This window comes from Centropristis striata, chromosome 2, assembly GCF_030273125.1.
Source record: "Centropristis striata isolate RG_2023a ecotype Rhode Island chromosome 2, C.striata_1.0, whole genome shotgun sequence".
NCBI classification, from domain to species: Eukaryota; Metazoa; Chordata; class Actinopteri; order Perciformes; family Serranidae; genus Centropristis; species Centropristis striata.
In genome coordinates, this window is record NC_081518.1 from 21,972,090 (window position 1) to 21,991,991 (window position 19,902).

General features: G+C 39.2%; 1 protein-coding gene across 1 annotated transcript in view; it reads left to right on the forward strand.

Annotated features, from left to right (window-relative positions):
- Positions 1 to 19,902, forward strand: part of iqgap1 (IQ motif containing GTPase activating protein 1) — a 100,623-nt gene that overhangs the window by 27,802 nt on the left and 52,919 nt on the right. Inside the window, exons 3-5 of the mRNA XM_059348274.1 lie at positions 13,284 to 13,440; positions 17,242 to 17,319; positions 19,130 to 19,206. Coding sequence (XP_059204257.1) covers positions 13,284 to 13,440; positions 17,242 to 17,319; positions 19,130 to 19,206 — 312 coding nt within the window. The remainder of the gene's footprint in view (positions 1 to 13,283; positions 13,441 to 17,241; positions 17,320 to 19,129; positions 19,207 to 19,902) is intronic.

Consider the following 19,902-nt stretch of genomic DNA (forward strand, 5'->3'; position numbering starts at 1 on the left):
CTATTTATTAATATGATTTTGTCAGAATGTAGCAAATTTAATGCTGTATTTAAGCTACACAATTGCTTTGGGTCTAAATCGATGATAAATGAGATTAAAATGTAAAGAAATAATATTTTCATTTTGTATAATTTTATTTTGTGGGTGCTGCTGCACCTGGTGTAAGGGTAAGAGAAGAGTAAGGATAAGACCACAACAAATGTTGATCCAAAGTTTATAACAGAAGAACTGTGAGGTTAAAACACATGAATGAAGCTAAGTCTGAAAGGAAACATCTCCTAGATTCTGCAGAAACTACATCATCAAAACCTGAGCCGCTAGTGGGTTTTGAGAGGTTAGATAGATAATCTTTGTGCAGAAAATGATCACATTCATTTATTTCCGTTTTAGACAACATCCCAACTCCAATTTCCACTCTGCAGAACTTTAACTAACAGTCATGCAGCTGTTTGTGACACTTGCGTCTCTGATGTTAAATTCAGAATCGAACCGTGTCTAAATAAACTGCCTGACTGACAGAGACACATCTTTTGAGGCCAATTCTTCACCTCATTTGATCTCAGATCATCTGACAAAGATGCTGACTCTACTATTTCAATATTCAGAGCACTACTTCCCAATAAATATTGTTGTGTTTTTTACATTTTCCTCTGTGTCCTTGTCCTGCAGCTCTATGGAATCAGCACAATCATGGCTAGAAGTGGGAACAACTCAAACATGTCTTTGTGCAGAATAACACAGTTAGGATGACAGAAATCATATATATAAAAAAAAAACAAGTTGAATTTATAGATACAACACTGTCACAAATATTGGAAAAAAATAGCTAAACATATTGAAGTATTGTCATGTTTCCAGCGTCTCCTGTCCTCTCCTCTCTGCTCTGTGTAAACAGCCTCTCCTGTCCTCTCCTCTCTGCTCTGTGTAAACAGCCTCTCCTCTCTGCTCTGTGTAAACAGCCTCTCCTGTCCTCTCCTCTCTGTTCTGTGTAAACAGCCTCTCCTGTCCTCTCCTCTTTGCTCTGTGTAAACAGATTTCCAGTGGATATCTGTCACATGACCGTTGGTCTCATCAGAATCATGGTTAGTGCAAACACTTTATTTTAAATGACACATGTAGAATAAAGAGATTCCGACAGAAATATCGCAATTTTAAGCTTCCTTTTGGAAACTGGGGATCCATTCAAGGACTGTCAGAAAGTTCAAATTCTGACGATAATGCCTGTTTTTTCAGTTTCTTACTGATAAACGGTGTATTTTTGGCATTTTTTTATTAAAGAAAACTACTTTTCAGAGGGTTAAACCACATTTCAGGACTTGCTACATATAAATCCTGTGAAAACAAAAAATACCAAATTCTGATGCAAATCAGCTCTCAGCTGATTGAGTCCGATTATATTCAAATGATAATGTAATATAAGACACATCATCAAACATCAAATTGTCATTGTTTCTTTATTGTCCTGGTTTGTAACAATGAGGCAGTGAAAGCCACCAGGCCGCTCCCTCACAGGGACGCAGAACAAAACCTCTTAGAGTAACAATAACAGGGCTTGTGGTGTGTTAGTATTAGCTTAGCTGTTATTAAACATTAACTGCGGCGGAAGCTCCGTGCCTGTGGCTCCCAGCGAAACCTGGGAAAGAGGAAGTCTGAAACCGAAGCCCAGATTTCTTCATCTGCTTGGATTAAACTTTATTAACAGACCCCCTGCAGTTCGAGTCCTCCCAATGATGCGTCCTGCAGGAGGACGGTTTGAGGATGCTGGAGGTGTCTGTGTCTTCCTGCAGAGACCGCGGTCAGTAGCAGAGCTCTTCCTATGAGGCTGACCTCTGACCTGCAGCTTCCTGTCGGCACACAGGAGGGATGAGATCATGACATGTGTTGTTTCCACGTTTTCCTGTTCTGTCTCGTTGTTTGATTTCTGTTCTTAAAACAATCGTTACTGATCCAGAAACAGGACGAAACAGAAACATGTGTCCTGTTAGTGTAGTCTGCACAAAATATCCTGTTTTATTCCAGATAAGATCAGAATTTATTTACAGTTTGATTGACCAAAATCCTTCTGAAACCTGCCATTTCTGCAAACAGGTCACTTTTTTATACACATTTTAATTGATAAATTTCACTCGAGTCAAGCTTTTTATTGACTTCTGATCATATTTAGGATCAGAACTGCCTCCTGTTTCAGTCACACCATGTCAGTATAATGAGATAAATGGTAAAAATTGATATAACTTTAGCAATATTCATACATTTTGTACAGTTATCATTAACCCCCATCAGCACCACAGACACACCAGGATGTATTATAAGAGCTGGATACTGGACCCCAAGATGATGCCTACTCAATCCAGTGAGAACTGTTCACCTGGCACAAACACTAAAAAGTTTTCTGGCTTCGGGTTAAAAATAAAGTCAACAAAATACGCAAAAAGTGTTTACATTGCAATACAGTTAGAGATTTTTAAATCACTTTTCTCGGCTTGAGGAAAGTTTTACAACATCAAACCTTTATGGATCAAAGATTCATTGTGGAAAGAGTGATTTTCTATTATTATGGTCTATGGAGAATATTTTTAGGCCACAGAGGGATTTTTAGCTGCAATAACGTAAGTGTCCACTTGGAAAATGGCTGCAAAACTGCACGGTGGCTCCCCAGATACATGCAAATGTATCTTAAAAGAGCTTTTTTTATCGTGCTGCATATGTGTAGCAGTTCATTAACAAATTATAGCAGATATAAATAAACTGTGTTAGCTGTAGAGTTCCTCTTTTCTTGCCTTCGGTGATTCTTTAAGAAGTAGAATTGCATTTTATTACCTGCTGGAGATTTTGGCTTTGCAGTTGTTTTGGCACCAGTTGGGGCCATTTTTATAATATTTTATTTCACTGCAGTGATGGCTGTGAGAAATTCTCCAGATTTCCCTGAGTGGCTGCGTTTATCTGCTCTGTGATATGATGTGAGTGTGGCCTTAGCTCTCTTTGGAAATGAGAACTTTGTTTGAAGAGCGTGACATTTTTTGCACACATAATTACTCTGTCGGTTGAACATACGCTTTCATAATATTCTCTATTTTAGCTCTCTGCTGGCTCCCTGTTGTGTTGAGGATAAAAAAATAAGATTCTCATTTGAACAAACGTTTGATCATCAAAATTAATTTTAAATTCATATTTTCTGCACAATGAATTGTCTTTTATGACTGGCTGAGTAAAATCCAGATATTAGTCTTTGGCCTGTTGGCGGCTCTGCGTTCTGTTTCTTTTTTTTCCATATCTGTGGTGGTTTGTTAGAAGCTTCTTTTTAATTTAATTGTATTATTCTAATGTTTACGTGTTAGTTCAAGTAGTGTATTGTTTGTCCTGGGTAATAGATTTGGTGTTAACAGTCAAGGTAACAAAATTCATTCTCAAATGAATGTCACCAAAATAATTCTTTGACTGCATCATGGTAAAAGTTAATACCTGTGGCGTATATGTTAATTAGGGACTCTCACAGATGCTGATACCTTTATTTTGATTTTAAAACAAAACACAAATTAAATTTGAAATTGTATGAACGTTGAACACATCAGAAAGGTGAAAAATTCTAGCAGTCTGCTATGTTATGGCAGCATAAGCAGTGACTTGTCATTACAGGTGCATCTCAATAAATTAGAATATCATAAAAAAAGTGTATTTATGTCAGTAATTCAATTCAAAAAGTGGAAATAACACATTATATAGATCCATTGCACACAGAATGAAACATTTCATATCTTAATTTATTTAATTTCTTCTAATTATAATGATTATTTCTAACATTTAATGAAGACCTAAAATTCAGTGTCTCAAAAAAAAAAAAACTACAAAAGACCAATTTTAAAAAGTATGTTTAATATGTTAATGTTGACCTCTGAAAAGTATGTCCATCTAGACTTGAACTACTGGAAATGGATTTTTCCATCATATTCTAATGCATGGGTCTCAAACTCGTGGCCCGTGGGCCAACTGTGACAATATTTTGTGGCCCCCACCTTGATATGAAAGTTTAATGTGAGTTTTATATGAATGGCACTTTACCATGTTGTGTGTGGAAGGTCCCTTTAATTACTTTTTCTTGGTAATTTTGTGGGGGTTTTTTTGGTAATTTTGTGTCTTTTTTAAAATAATTTTGTCTTTTTTAAATAATAATTTTGTGTCTTTTTTGGTAATTCTGTGGGTTTTTTTTTTGTGGTAATTTTGTCTTTTTTAAAATAATTTTGTGTCTTTTTAGTAATTTTTTTTTTTTTGGTCATTTTGTGTATTTTTTTGGTCATTTTGTGTCTTTTTTTAGTCATTTTGTGTCTTTTTTTAGTCATTTTGTGTCTTTTTTTGGTCATTTTGATACTGCCTCATTTTGATACGGCCCCCAGGTAATTTGAGTTTGAGACCCCTGTTCTAATGTATTGAGATGCACCTGTATGTGTTCATATCAGTGTATTATTGTGACATTTGCTGCCATGTTCATGCTGGTTTGTCTTGTTCTTCTTTTCAATCACAAAACAAAAAGCCTGGTGTGGACATTTCTTCTACTTGGTTGCTCGTTATTAAAAATGAGTTTGGTATGACATGAACTTAGTCGTCCCACCAGACGCTCTTACATCTTCATGATTGTGCAAGATCATTCCAGACAATGCTTTCATATTTGTGGCTCACAGAACCCATTGAGAGCTGCTGCTGCTCTTACTGCTGCAGTGGAGGGTGTGTCTGTGTTTGTGCTGGCCTGGAAAGGGTGTGCAGCCCTGATAAAGGAGCCATTAGTTGGCCGTCTTTATGGAGCCTTTCACTGCTCCACGGCCCAGTGAAAGGAGGGGGTTGTTCCCGGCTGGCAGGCCCAGGCTCTGCTGCACGGCTCGGTCACCTCTGCCTCAATAGCGGGCCTGTCTGGAGACCCCATGTCAGGACTTCCTGGGAGGGAAGTTGTTTCAGCTGCTGGTTGAGCGCTGCACAGTGTGGGTGTGAGTGTGTTCTCATGTGTTTGTATGAGGACTAAATGTCCTGACAAGAATTGAAAAGTTTGAAAGCTCTGTTAATACAGTGTGCGTGTGTTTTGTGTGTGTGTGTGTGTGTGTGTGTGTGTGTGTGTGTGTGTGTGTGTGTGTGTGTGTGTGTGTGTGTGTGTGTGTGTGTGTGTGTGTGTGTGTGTGTGTGTGTGTGTGTGTGTGTGTGTGTGTGTGTGTGTGTGTGTGTGTGTGTGTGTGCAGGGTAGTGGTGGTGGGGGTCTGTGTGTAGGAAGAAAGGAATCTTTTAATCTTACTCAGGATGTAGTTAACCTTGTTGTTGCTTGACAAAGACCTCAGTAACAGGAGAGTGGGAGTGTTTTCTCAGCAGAGAGACTGTGCGACCTCACTGTCTGCCCTCGTGCCGTCAGATTCCTCACAGCCAACGATTAACTCAAGGATTTCATAATCAGAGCTGATATTTGTCTTCAGACACCACTGTCTGTTAGTGGTGAGGGAACAAAAGATGTGCTGCTTTATGGAGTGGAAGGGAACTACAGCATCTCTATCAAGCCCAGCCCTGATTAACCCTCTGGAGATTAAATAACATGACTTCTTCATGACGCCACAACATAAAAACCTCAGCAGTGTGTTTTCCTGCCGACAGCTTCCCTCTAAAGTTTTGGCTTTAAACTCCATGAGGCCAGTTTTTGTTTGATGATGATCGGCCAAGTAAAATGGGCGATGAGGTCAAATATATTTAGTATAAAAATATAGAACTAGATGTTCTCCTCATTTTACCTCTTTTCAGATAAATCCGATTTTAATATTTTTTGTGTTCAAAATATTGATCGAGTCAGAAAAATAATTATCAGGTCATATATATGGAAAAAATATTAGACCATCTTTGTTTTGTTTTTTTCATTTTCTTGTCCATTTTAATGCCCGGTACAACTAAAGGAACATTTGTTTGGACAAATATAATGATAAAAACAAAAATAGCAAAAATTTAAGAGCTGATATCTCGACATTTTACATGGTTTTCTTGATAATGATTTTGGTTATTATTAAGAAAACCATGGAAAATATCTAGATATCAGCTCTTAAATGAAACTCTTATCAGCTATTTTGTTGTTATTATTATATTTGTCCAAACACATGTACCTTTAGTTGTACCAGACATTAAAAATGAAAAAGAAATTGAAGAAAAAGTGTGGTCTATTTTTTTCCATGACTGTATATGCACTCAATACTTGGTTGGGGCTATTTGACTTGAACTACTGGAAATGCACTTTTCCATGATATTCTAATTTATTGAGATGCTGTATAATGTCACAGGATAAAGAATATTGAGCTCCAGTAACGTGGACATGGACGTGCTCCTCGTTTAGGAATCAGTGGCACTCGTGCGTATGAAATACATGGAATTCCCTGACATGAAACTATCATTTTACTGTGATTAAAAGCAGCACCGTTGTCATCTTTCTTCCCCTCCACCATGACTCGGTGTTGCAGGTTTCTAGCAGCGTAGATGCATGAATGTGATGTCATTGTTCTGCAATGCACAACCTTTAGAAAAACATGCCAGCGTTGATGAAGGGCGTTGATAAGTCTATATGAGGTTACCACACAGCAAAGCCTGTGTTCATAAACTTCTGTGTGAATTAAAATAGTTGAAATGAAAAGTATTTTCTCAGGAGTCAGAATGTAAAGCTTCATCCAAAATGATGAAAATATTACAGTTCGGATGTCGATAGAAAAACAACATAGAAAACGATATGAAGTAGACATTTTTATATTGTTTGGTGATATATATTGCCCATATTTCTCATCCCTCGTTTAGATCTTTCTCAGAAGTGAGTTAACAAAGTGGAATTAAGTGAAGTAGATTAAAGTAAAGTGGGTTCACTGAAGAGGAAAGTTCCATCTTTTCCTCTTGAATGAGCTCCCAACAGATCGATATCTGACAGTTAGAGGAGATCCTGGTTTTATTCTCCTCCGTGGTTACTGGGCGGTGCTATAACCTGAGTTGGTGGAATCCGGTCCGCCAGGCTGGTCCCAGTGTGGGAGCTCAGCGTGTCTCCTCCGTGGCCCGGCGCTGACACGGCCACGCAGCAGGAATGTGACTCCACAATATGACCTAAAAGAAATGAAATGTCACGCAGGAGGAATGCCGGGAACTCCGCGTGCGGCAGCAGAGGTTACCACAGGTTAGAGGAGGTGTGTGTTGCTACTGCTGCAGAGTAATTAATGAGACGGTGTCTTATGGAAAAACACAGGAGGGAATGTGTGTGAGCTGTGATGTGTGTGATCCATCTCGTCACGTACTGAACCAGCTGCTTCCTCTGGTGACAATATTTTATCTCTAAACACTGAAGGAATGATCTTCCCTCAGGGCTTCTTATTTACTATGATTACAGATGGTAGATTCTGAGATTAATAATTAGGGGTGTGATGAGATCTCCTGCCACGAGATCTCGTGAGATTAAAGTTGATGATATTTCTTGTTGCGTTGTAAATCAGTCTTGCGAGATTTGTGAGTTATCAAACTTCTATTTGTGACCTGTGGGGAGAGTAAAATGAAAAGAAGAAGAGGAGGAGAAGGAGGGCAAGCAGCCAGAATGAGGTCGCAGGGGCCGGCGGCTCGTTAAGAAGAGTAAGAACGAATCGAATCGGCACAGTCCTCCTGCAGCAGTCTCTCCCAGCTGCAGTCACAGAGCCGGCTAACAGTTAGCTCTGTAGTAGTACAGTGTGTATGTGCTGCTGCTGCAGGAGGTGTTCACTTAGCGATCGCTGTTTGTTTACAACAAGCACCGGACACTGTTCACAGTTAGCGATGCAGGTTAATTCAAGATCGCTATGTTTATAATAATTAGGGCCTCGGGGCAATCGCACCGAGCACTGGTCCCATACAGCAATACAGGGCTGCCAAGTTTCAGAAAATGACAAGAGTGAGACTCTAGCACCATGATGCCTTTGGCCTTTTAACGTCGATTTATTCCTTAAGACTGATGTCCTCACCTACATGCCAGCGGCCAGGGGCGAGTCTAGGGTCAGAGCTTTAGGGCTGCTGAGCACCCATTGAGCTCCGCTGCCACCACACACCCTCAATCAACAGTCATTAGAATTGATTAGATTGAACTTTATTGTCACTGAACAAAGTAACAGCTACTTGGACAACAAAATATAGGCCATCTTTCTCTCTTTCTCTTGGCACTTTTTTTGGTAATTTTGTGTCTTTTTTAGTCATTTTGTGTCTTTTTTAAGTAATTTAGGTTTTTTTGGTCATTTTGTGTCCTTTTTTAGTTATTTTGTGTCTTTTTTTGGTCATTTTGTGTCTTTTTTAGGTAATTTTGTGTATTTTTTAGTCATTTTGTGTCTTTTTTTAAAGTAATTTAGGTTTTTTTCTGTCATTTTGTGTGATTTTTAGTTATTTTGTGTCTTTTTTTGTTCATTTTGTGTCTTTTTTTGTTCATTTTGTGTCTTTTTTAGTAATGTGTCTTTTTTCTGTCATTTTGTGTCTTTTTTAAGTAATTTAGGTTTTTTTATGTGATTTTTTTTCGTTATTTTATGTCTTTTTGGTCATTTTGTGTCTTTTTTCTGTCATTTTGTGTCTTTTTTAAGTAATTTGTTTTTTTTTTTGTCATTTTGTGTCCTTTTTAGTTATTTTGTGTCTTTTTTTGGTCATTTTGTGTCTTTTTAGTTATTTTGTGTCTTTTTTGTTCATTCTGTGTCTTTTTTTTTGTAATTTTGTGTCTTTTTTTCTGTCATTTTGTGTCTTTTTTAAGTAATTTAGGTTTTTTTCTGTCATTTTGTGTGATTTTTTTTTTTGTTATTTTGTGACTTTTTTCTGTCATTTTGTGTCTTTTTAAAGTAATTTAGGTTTTTTTCTGTTTTGTGTGATTTTTTTTTAGTTATTTTGTGTCTTTTTTTTCTGTCATTTTGTGTCTTTTTAGTTATTTTGTGTCTTTTTTGTTCATTCTGTGTCTTTTTTTTAGTAATTTTGTGTCTTTTTTTCTGTCATTTTGTGTCTTTTTTAAGTAATTTAGGTTTTTTTCTGTCATTTTGTGTGATTTTTTTTCGTTATTTTATGTCTTTTTTTGGTCATTTTGTGTCCTTTTTTAGTTATTTTGTGTCTTTTTTGGTAATTCTGTGTCTTTTTTCTGTCATTTTGTGTCTTTTTTAAAATAATTTAGGTTTTATTTGGTCATTTTGTGTCCTTTTTAGTTACTTTGTGTCATTTTTTGGTCATTTTGTGTCTTTTTTTAGGTCATTTTTCGTGTCTTTTTTTGTAATTTTGTGTCTTTTTTTAGGTCATTTTGTTTAGGTTTTTTTTAGTTATTTTGTGTCTTTTTTTTATCTCGGACGTCTGGTCACTTATAGCATATAAGAATATTCAATTACTGTTAAGCCAACTATGAATAATAAAACATGCCAAAACATGTGTCCTTTATCATAGCTACACATATGACACAAAAATGCGTGAAAATCAGTAGTCTTCAGTGAGGTAAGATTAATTAAATGCGCTGACAGTTATATGCTCCTGTCAAACTAATTACACTGAGTGGAGCTGATCACCACTCCAAGATGTCGGCCGAATTTCTTGCGTCACAGCAGCCGATGCTGCGTCTATATGTCTATGGGCGTGTCTGCTCCGCCTTCTGCCATGTTTGCCAAAAGAGAGAGAGAGCGAGAGCGCGAAGGAGAGAGAGCGCGAAAGAGAGAGAGAGAGAGCCAGAGCGCGAAAGAGAGAGATTTAATATAAAATATATTTAATGTAAAATATTTAATATATTTGTATTAATATTTAATGTATTGTATTAATTGTATTGTAATTGAATTGCATGTCTGTATGTATGTTCTGCTTTTGGCAACAAAGGTTGATACCATTCATGCCAATAAAGCTAATTTGGTTCCATTTGTACACTGTCAGAGTTAAGGATAGACCTTGAAATTTAGAATTTTGAGAAACACTGCTTTAGGGGGGTCTAAATTGATATTCACAAGTCTGTAACTCTGACATACACACACACGCACATTGAGACTAACATTAGAGTCTCTTTTTCAAGTGTGAACTGGACAACAGAAGAGGCAAATAAATGTTACACAGCTCTGCAACAAATACAGGACAGTGATAGACTTATAGCAGCCTTAAAACAGTACATATTAACTAGGAAACTCAAGGAGAAACAGTGAATCAACTGTCAACAAAATTGAGTAGTTAATTACCATCTGTCTTCTAGCAACGTCGAGTGGGTTTTAAATGTCGGCGCTGTTGTGTGTGAAAGAAAGTTAGAAACGCCAAGACCCGCCTTACGTTGCTTCTGATTGGTTTATACTGCGTGGTGCCTTCCGCGGTTGGTTAGATTTAGGCACAAAGGACTGATGGATTGGTCTGGGATTGGTTATCTCGGTCAGTCAATCAGAGTTACTCGAGATACGGCAAGCCGCGAGGACGAAAGTTTATTATCATGAAAAAAATAAATAGAGTATTGAATGGGGAAATATAAGCGTGAGAAATGTCAAGTGTTGCGTGTGGTGTGAGAATGGGTTAAATTGCGTGACTGTCACACTCAAAGCGTGACACTTGGCAGCTCTGGCAATAGCTGTAGGGACCAGTGCTCGGGGCAAAGCAAATTATATATCAAAACGTGCGGTTTGATCGGGATCGGTGTGCTATTACTTTTCTCTACGGAATATGAATTTTTCGCAACATAAGTCGCGAAAAACTGCCCAAAATTTTGCATTGAAATGAATGGGACGGCCGACAAAAAATGAGCGAAAAAAAACAATCATTGGAGATTTTTAAACGTCTACTTCTCCGGCATAATTTCACCTAGAGACTCCATTTAAACTTTAAACAGTAGACACAAGTCTTGTGTATTGGTGTATTAATCCACGTTTCAATAGGTCATATAGTTTTTTATCAATCCCTGTTCAATGACCATGATAATTTTGGAGAAATTCTGAGATTATAATGGGTGTGTATTGCACGGAATGTTCGTGTCAGAGTGTGTGATGTCATCGCTCAGAGTGTAGAGGGAGAGGTAAAACTGTCAAAAAATAAATTTTAAAACTGGGCTCCAGGCCGCAAATTCCACTCAAATATATCACGAAATAATTTTTACATAGAAACGTAGGAAAATTTGTCTTCTCACTCACAATCCTCTGGTAAAGCTGTCAGAGTTATAGTTTGGGCGTAAGACACAGAGATGATCCACCAACACGCACCAACAGCCTCATTGGCTCCCATATTAAAAACGCAGGGAGATTTCTGAGCTGTCTGAGATTTAACAGTTTTTTTAGATCGCTCTAACAAAGCTATTTTTTAATTTTTCTTCACAAAAAAACATATGGAGACGTTCAGGAAGAACTCAGGACGCTCAAAGTGAAGTCGGATCAATGATAGGTATTATGGTTTTGCCAAAAATGCTTTCTGTTCGAGGCCAGAAATTCCAGTCCAACTCTGGACCTCTGTCCACCGGCTGCTGTCACAGGTGTCAGTTATTTCTGTTGATTGCTTTGATCTGATTGCCTTTGATCTTTGATGTGATTACAGTTACAGATACCCACACACATACATGCGCGTAAGCGCTCACACTCCTCACACATGCATACACATGCTTCAAATGCGCTCGCGCGCACACACACACACACACACACACACACACACACACACACACACACACACACACACACACACACACACACACACACACACACAGACACAGGTAACTTTATGTGATTTTAATTACACAGACAGACAAACAAACACACACACACACACACACACACACACACAAACACACACACACACACAGGTAACTTTATGCGATTTTCGCTACACACACACACACACATTTTGAGGTTAAAGGGCATAGTCTGAAATCTCTGAAGAGTCTCATAGTGTACACACACCGGCAGTAGCCCCCGTGGCCCTTTCAAAATTTCCCCAGAGGAAATTTTCTAGTTAGCCATGCTGCTTTGTTTTGATCAGCTGCTGATGTTGTTCAGTTAGCGACGACGGCCACAGTTGCGTCTCCCGTGTTTAATCCGTCGTGTATGTGATAACGGTCGAAACTGTTGCTAAGCGATTACCATACGTCACCAAAAGATTGCCTTGGGGAGACTTCGGATTATTTTTTTCTCAGATTTTCCACATTTTAACCGGAGGTGTGAATCCTCAGAGGCCCCACGATACGATTTTATCCCGATACTTGAGTCACAATACGATATTATTGCAATTTTAAGCATTTTGCAATATGGTGAGTATTGCGATACAATATATTGTGATTTAACTGCATTTTGTGTCCACAAAATTAAATTATATCAAGAATTGTTTAGTCAAATAATAGAGAATTCTCAGTCTATTCATCTCCCTTCAGTCTTTTTATTTCTCCACAATGAGAGTCAAACCCACAGACTGACCAACAAAGTATTCAGTCAAACTGAACTCAACTGACATCAAACATGTATGGACGACAACAACTGCAGCATTTTATCAAACTTTCCTCAACTTCAAGCTTCACTGCTCCGATTTTTTTGGGATGAAACATTAATAAGCTGAACTTTGCAGCGTTATTTCAACAACATTGTGCCTACAGATTCCTTAGGTCTTCTAGTTTCATATCTCCAGTAGATTCCTAAAAGTGAGCCCGCAACAGCCTTGACGTCGAAGATACTGATTGCCGTTGTAACGCTGAATATCGATACTTGGCGGCCATGAATCGATATAATATTGCCATGCAAAATATTGCGTTACTATGCTGTATCGATTTCTCCCCCACTTTTAACACAGTTTTATCTACAGGATGCATGCAACAGGTCATCAGTTGACTTGATCAGAGAATGCTTCTTGCTGTTAACCTGAGCACAACTTGCTTTATATAAACATAAAGCAACTGTTTTATTTAACATGAGCACACCTCGTCCTCCTCACCCTTTGCTACACATGCAACTGAAATTAACACACAATCAGAACAGTGTTTTCAGTTTCAGTTTCATGCAACTGCTGCTGCTGCTGCAACATTTCTACAACTTATTTGACTGCACACTGCTCTTCTGTGAGTCTCTGTGCAGCATCCTTTATCAGTTAGTATTAGAGTTGGTGGAATATGGGGAGCTTATAAGAATGAGTGTGCTAAGAGGAATAAAATGGAAGTAAAGAGGCTGTTTGAGGTCTTGGACGCTCGTGGCTTTCATAAAAACTAAAGTACTAGAAGTTTAAACAGCAGTAATTATCCGTGCAGGGAGGCTCGGCTGTTTATTTAACTGTGAATGCACGTTTCCTCTGTGTTTACTGTGATATGTGATGTGTGTGTGCAGATGGATGGAGGCGTGTCTGGATGAGGAGTTGCCTCCCACCACAGAGCTGGAGGAGGGGCTGAGGAACGGCGTCTATCTGGCCAAACTGGGCAACTTCTTCGCCCCCAAAACTGTCTCGCTCAAGAAGATCTATGACCGCGAGCAGACGCGCTACAAGGTGAGGATGTTTAACATGCATTCACACATCAGAGGAAGATCAAATCACATAAAACCACACTTTGATTGAGCCAGAGAGCAGTCAGAGGTGTGAACTTGCATGCAGTAATGAGCTTTAAAATAGTTATTTTGTTCAGGAGATTATCTGGTGAGATTGCAAAAAAACCCTTAAATAAATACAGTTTGTCTAATCTTCCAAAGCAATAAATATCCAGCCTTTAGGTCTGGATATCTGGATGATGTGTAACCCCATTACCAGGTCAAAAACTGTCAAAGCGTGTTGTTTGAAATACAAAACAATCCAGATGAAATCAGAATAAATGCAAAGAGAATCACAACAACATGACTGTCAAAAGGCAGCAATGAGGGTGTAAAGACGCATTTTAAAGGGATAGTTCACCCAGAAAAGAACCTGCAGAACCATCTTCTTTGTTAGTATAATAATATTATTATTTTTTCAGTTTCATAAGTACAACAACTGACAAGATAGACATACAGGTGTAACACAGATGTTGTGATTGGACTATGATGCCATTTTTTGTTTTTGTAAGTGGAGTGTATCAGGCATGTGTGTGCATGGTTGAGAGTGTTTGTATGATAGGTATGAATACTTATGATGAGAGGAATGTGCAACAGGGAAAAAAATCGCCTGGTACAACTAAAGGTACATTTGTTTGGACAAATATAATGATAACTAGGACTGCAAGCAGTACTGAACGGGCCCTCGCAGAGTGGAGCCGTCGGAGGAGGGCACGTCTGGGTAGGGCACGTCGGGGGAGGCCACATCGGGCGCGGCAATGTGGGCTCAGTCCCTATGCGTACCAAATTGCGTGTCTCCTACCACTGTGCTTGTGGGAGGTGTAAAACATGTTACGTCCTGTAGCCAGCAGGGGGCGCTATGACTATCTGTTAAGATGGACACGTGGGTGTGTTCCTGGCTGGACCCTTATCACGTGTGTGAAATTTGGGACAGATTGGACAATGTATGGTGAAGTTATACAGTCTCGTTTGTTATGGCGAGACGCCATATTTTGACGGCATGCCACGCCCACATAGTGTGACCGTCGGTAAAGATTTATACAACTTTTGATCCCAAAGGCCTTGTGATGCTACTGACCAAGTTTGAAGTAAATTGGGTGAAATCTGTAGGAGGAGTTCGTTAAAGTATGCGACCTGCAAAATGTCCCAAAACGATGAGAAGTGCGATATTCAAACCAAGATGGCGGACTTCCTGTTGGGTTTGAGGTATGGGTCCAAGAGGCTTTTTGGTGCGTCTCCACATGAAGCATGTGTGTACCAAATTTTGTGGTTCTACGTGAAACCTACTGCTGGGGCTAGTCATAAAAGTGGTTACTTCCTGTTGCCAGAGGGGGGCGCTATGACAGTGTATCAATATTGACATGTGGGTGTGTTCAGGGCTGGACTCTAATCACGTGTGTGAAATTTGGGACAGATTGGATTATATATGGTCAAGTTATACAGTCTCGTGTGTTATGGCGAGACGCCATAATTTGCCGCCATGTTACGCCCACATAGTGTGACCGTCGCTAAAGATTTATACACCTTTTGATCCCAAAGGCCTTGTGATGGTACTGAGCAAGTTTGAAGTCAATGGGATGAAATCTGTTGGAGGAGTTATGTAAAGTACGCAACGTGGTCATTTTGTGAAAGGGGGAGTGGATAAAGCATAAGGGGCGGGGCTTTATGAAATATTGTTATTTAGAAGTGTTAAGGGCTGGACTCTTATGAAGCATGAGAAGTTTGGACCAGATCAGACAAAGAATGGAGTAGTTATAAGGATCTGATGTTTTATGGCGAGACGCCATATTTTGGCGCCATGCCACGCCCACATAGTGTGACCGTCGGTAAAGATTTATACAACTTTTGATCCCAAAGGCCTTCTGATGCTACTGACCAAGTTTGAAGTTGATCGGGTAAAATCTGTAGGAGGAGTTTGTTAAAGTATGCGACGTGGAAATGGTCAAAAACGATTACAAGTACGATATTCAAACCAAGATGGCGGACTTCCTGTTGGGTTTGAGGTATGGGTCCAAGGGGCTTTTTGGTGCGTCTCCACGTGATTCATGTGTGTACCAAATTTCGTGTCTCTACGTGAAACCTAGTGCAAGGGCTAAGTATAAAACAAGTTACTTGCTGTTGCCAGCAGGGGGCGCTATGACTGTGTGTCAATATTGACACATGGGTGTGTCCCGGGCTGGACCCTAATCACGTCTGTGAAATTTGGGACCGATTGGACAATGTATGGTCAAATTAGCTAGTCTCGTGTTTCATGGCGAGACGCCATATTTTGCCGCCATGCCACGCCCACATAGTGTGACAGGCGGTAAAGATTTATATAAATTTTGATCCCAAAGCCCTTGTGATGGTACTGACCAAGTTTGAAGTCCATGGGGTGAAATCTGTTGGAGGAGTTATGTAAAGTATGCAACGTGGTCATATAATAAAAGGGGGCGTGGATAAAGCATAAGGGGCGGGGTTTTCTGAAATATTGTTATTTAGAAGTTTTAAGGGCTGGACTCTAGTGAAGCATGAGAAGTTTGCAGCAGATGGGACAAAGAATGGGAAAGTTATAACGATCTCGTGTTTTATGGCGAGACACCATATTCTGGCGCCATGCCACGCCCACATAGTGTGACCGTCGGGAAAGCTTTATACAACTTTTGATCCCAAAGTCCTTGTGAGGCTACTGACCAAGTTTGAAGAGAATTGGATGAAATCTGTAGGAGGAGTTCGTTAAAGTATGCATGGTGGAAATGGTCCAAAACAGCAGGAAACGCCATTTTCGATCCAAGATGGCCAACTTCCTGTACGTTTTAGGGTATGAGTTCTTGAGACTTTTTGGTGCGTCTTGCCATGATACATGTATGTACCAAATTTCATGCCGATACGACATTCCTGTGCGAGGGGCTGAATTTTCTTGACTTTCAAGGGGGCGCTGTTGAGTCATTTTGCCACGCCCATTCCCGCGAATACCAGAATACGTAAAAATAATAATAAGAATAGACGGACCAATTTCAATAGGGTCCTCGCACCGTTAGTGCTCGGTCCCTAATAATGATAATGATTTTGGTTATTATCATGTAAACCATGCAAAATGTCTAGATATCAGCTCTTAAATTAATATTATTAATATATATAATTATTTTTGTTATCATTATATTTGTCCAAACAAGTGTACCTTTTAGTTCTACTAGGCATTAAATGAACAAGAAAGCAAGGGGAAAACAAGGGTGGTCTAATTTTTTTCCCCATGACTGTAGGTGAGTGGTTATAATAATGAAGTTGATGGGTGCATTCATAGCTGTAAATAAATCTAAATAAAAATATTAAAACAAAGAAAATGAATAAAAAATAATCAAATTAAAATAAAATTAAAAAAATCTATAAATTATTAAAAAGTAAATTAATCATTTCATATTAACGGTTTTAGTGTCACCTGGGACGGAGGATAATGGAGTCACTTTTTCCTCTTTTCTTTCCCTTTTTTTCATGACTGAGGATGTCAACAGAACTGTAATTTTTAAAGATTTACAAAAGCAGAAAGTGTCGATCAATTGCTCCAAAGAGTTTATAGATCTTAACAAAGTGTTTTGGAGCCAGAAGTTGACTTTGCTTTGGAACCAGAGTGCTGTGGTTTTAATGAAGCTGTGTGAAGAGGAACATCTCCATCACATTGGTCTGAGATGTGACTGTGAGATATTTGTGGTTCAACAAACCTCAGTGGAGTCTTTACTGGCTGAACATGTTTGTTGTGTGCTGACGTTTGGTTTCTCTCTTGCAGGCGACCGGTCTCCATTTCAGACACACAGACAACGTCATCCAGTGGCTCAACGCCATGTCAGAGAAGGGACTGCCCAAGGTGAGCAGGACTCACATCCATGCAACACTATCTGTCACATGCAAATATCTCTACAGTTAGAATTACAGTCTAATTAAACTTTACTTTATTGAATACCAGGCATCAGCAAGTGTTCCTCTTCACCAGTCAGCAAAGAAAATCCTCTTGAGATTTTTGTATTTATTAATTTCTTCAACAATGCAAATTAATTCTAGACACTAAATCTATATGATTCAGGAATCGCTGCCTTGAAGCACCTGCATCAGTTTTGCATGATCTCGGGTCATTAACTGCACATTATACTCTTTTGTACTGCCAGTTTATGTATCCCTAACGCTGAATATCTTTGAGAGCACGTCATTTTATTTCCTACCTGAAGGCATCAATTGGTGCCAGCTCATTTCAACTTGCAGGGACTTGAGTTTGCCTCAGATACAGTAAATGTTTGTAACATGGTAGTGAAGCTGTGATTAAGAAACGTTTTAAAGACAGATTCATGAAAGGATTGCCCTGCTTTTGTAGCTGCTAACTGACACAAAAAAATGAAAATAATCTGTTATTCTCAAAGCAAATACAAAGGATGAAATGTAACTTTAACTTGCTGTTTGACATATTTAAATAAAGTAATTTGCACACATTTTGCGCAAAATTGGCTAATTTTTCCTATGCAAATGAGCCTTATTGAAAAAACAATCCCATTCACAAAGATCAGCACTAATAACTACACGGAGTTCATAATGAAATTATTAACATCTAAAGGGAGTTGGTGATAACTGAAGTGTACAAACAGCACTGATAGACAGATATTAAATCCTAAATACTTTTTCTCTCCGTCATGTTTAATTCCTGCGTGATGTGATGAGGTGTCTCAGTAAGGACCTGCAGCTCGAGCTCTGGGAATTTAATTTTTCTTTTCTTTTTTCTGCCGTTCCTCTGCAAACAAAATGCAACATTTCTACTTTGCCAAATATATAATTTCTAGATTCAAAACTTCAATTTGCCATTTGCTCAGTTACAAAAATGTACAAGGGCAGTGGAATTCTTGTGTGTATCTTTCAGACAGTAAAAATAGAAATAACAGAAGGACAGTGATTTAAAACAAACATTTGTATACAGTAATAAACAGAAATCACACAGTGGTAAACATGAATATAAAATGTAAAACAGCTGCAAGATTTTGGTCATTTTTGTCAAAAAAGATGTTTTTTGGGCCATTTTCAGCTTTATGGATAGTGTTAGAGATACAGAGTCAAAGGGGAAGACAAGACCTGCAGAAAGGGCTCCAGGCCAGACTTGAAACCGGGCCAGCTGCTTGGCAAGGACTTAGCCTTAGTGGTACCGGAACGTCCCTCAAAAAACACTGTTCATAGTGATGGATAACCTGCCTTAAACAGGTTTTCATTCACTGTGTTGAAAAGCTCTCTGAGAGAACAGAAATGTAGATTTATTAACTGTGTTTTGTAGTTTTTAGCCTGAAATGTTCCTTTAAATGGCGACTAAAAGAAGTAAACAGTTTCCTATTATAGTCGAATTGCTTTCCTGAGAATTTTCCATCCTGTAACTCAGTGGAAACTCTGCATACTCGTCATAATAATAATAATAAATAGAGAATCAGCCCAAAATATCACCGATTGGCAGCTCCAACAGAAAATATAAGTAGCTGCCTTCTAAAACTTCCATTTGGCCACAGAGACAATGCCAGGGCGTGTGAATGAGCGTTGCGTAATCCCACATGAGAGCTGTGGCCCTGAATCATTGCTGCACACATGCTGCAACACGCTGCCATGGAGCCGCTCAAAGTGTCTCACTCACTGTCCCATCTGTGTTTCAGATCTTCTACCCTGAAACCACAGACATCTACGACAGAAAGAACATGCCACGCTGCATCTACTGTATACACGCACTCAGGTACTCCCTCTTTTGTTTCTCTTTCTTTTGTGTGTGTGTGATTGAACCCCAGGCCTTCAGGCTGTGTGGCCCTGCAGCATGAAGCTCCTGAAGACAAATAAAACAGAAACATATTGTGTTTTAAATGTTTGCTGTAAAATAAATCAGATGAATTCCTCATTCATGGGTTGCAAACAGCCCGGGCTTCTCTCTTGACAAGCTGTCTGTTCCCTGTGGTCTGTGGTGTGGAGCCTGTGACATTTTTATGAGGTGAACAGAGCAGTTTTTCAGCAGAAAGGCATTCGGTGGTACAAGCTGTGGAGCGGTGTGTTTTAATAGAGCATTCCACCTCAGGTGAAATGGATGCAGAGGCCTTTGGGAGTCAGGAAGCCGACCAACACAGCAGAGCAGTGTGTGTGTGTGTGTTTGTGTGTGTTTGTGTGTGTTTGTGTGTGCGTGCGTGTGCGTGCGTGCTCCAGGCCCAAACACACACCAGTAACACCTAGATGCCCAGAGGAGCGTGCTCATTAACTGATTTCATTAAACCTCCACAGGAGAACATCAACAAATGGTGGTAATGTGATACTAGAATTTGACAGAATCATAAGTCTTATCACTAACAAATTGTAGTTCTACAGTAGAATCCAAGTGGTTTATCTTGGGCCGCTGTGTAGCAGCTCAGAGACAGATGACTGGATGATTGTGTATTAAGGGAAA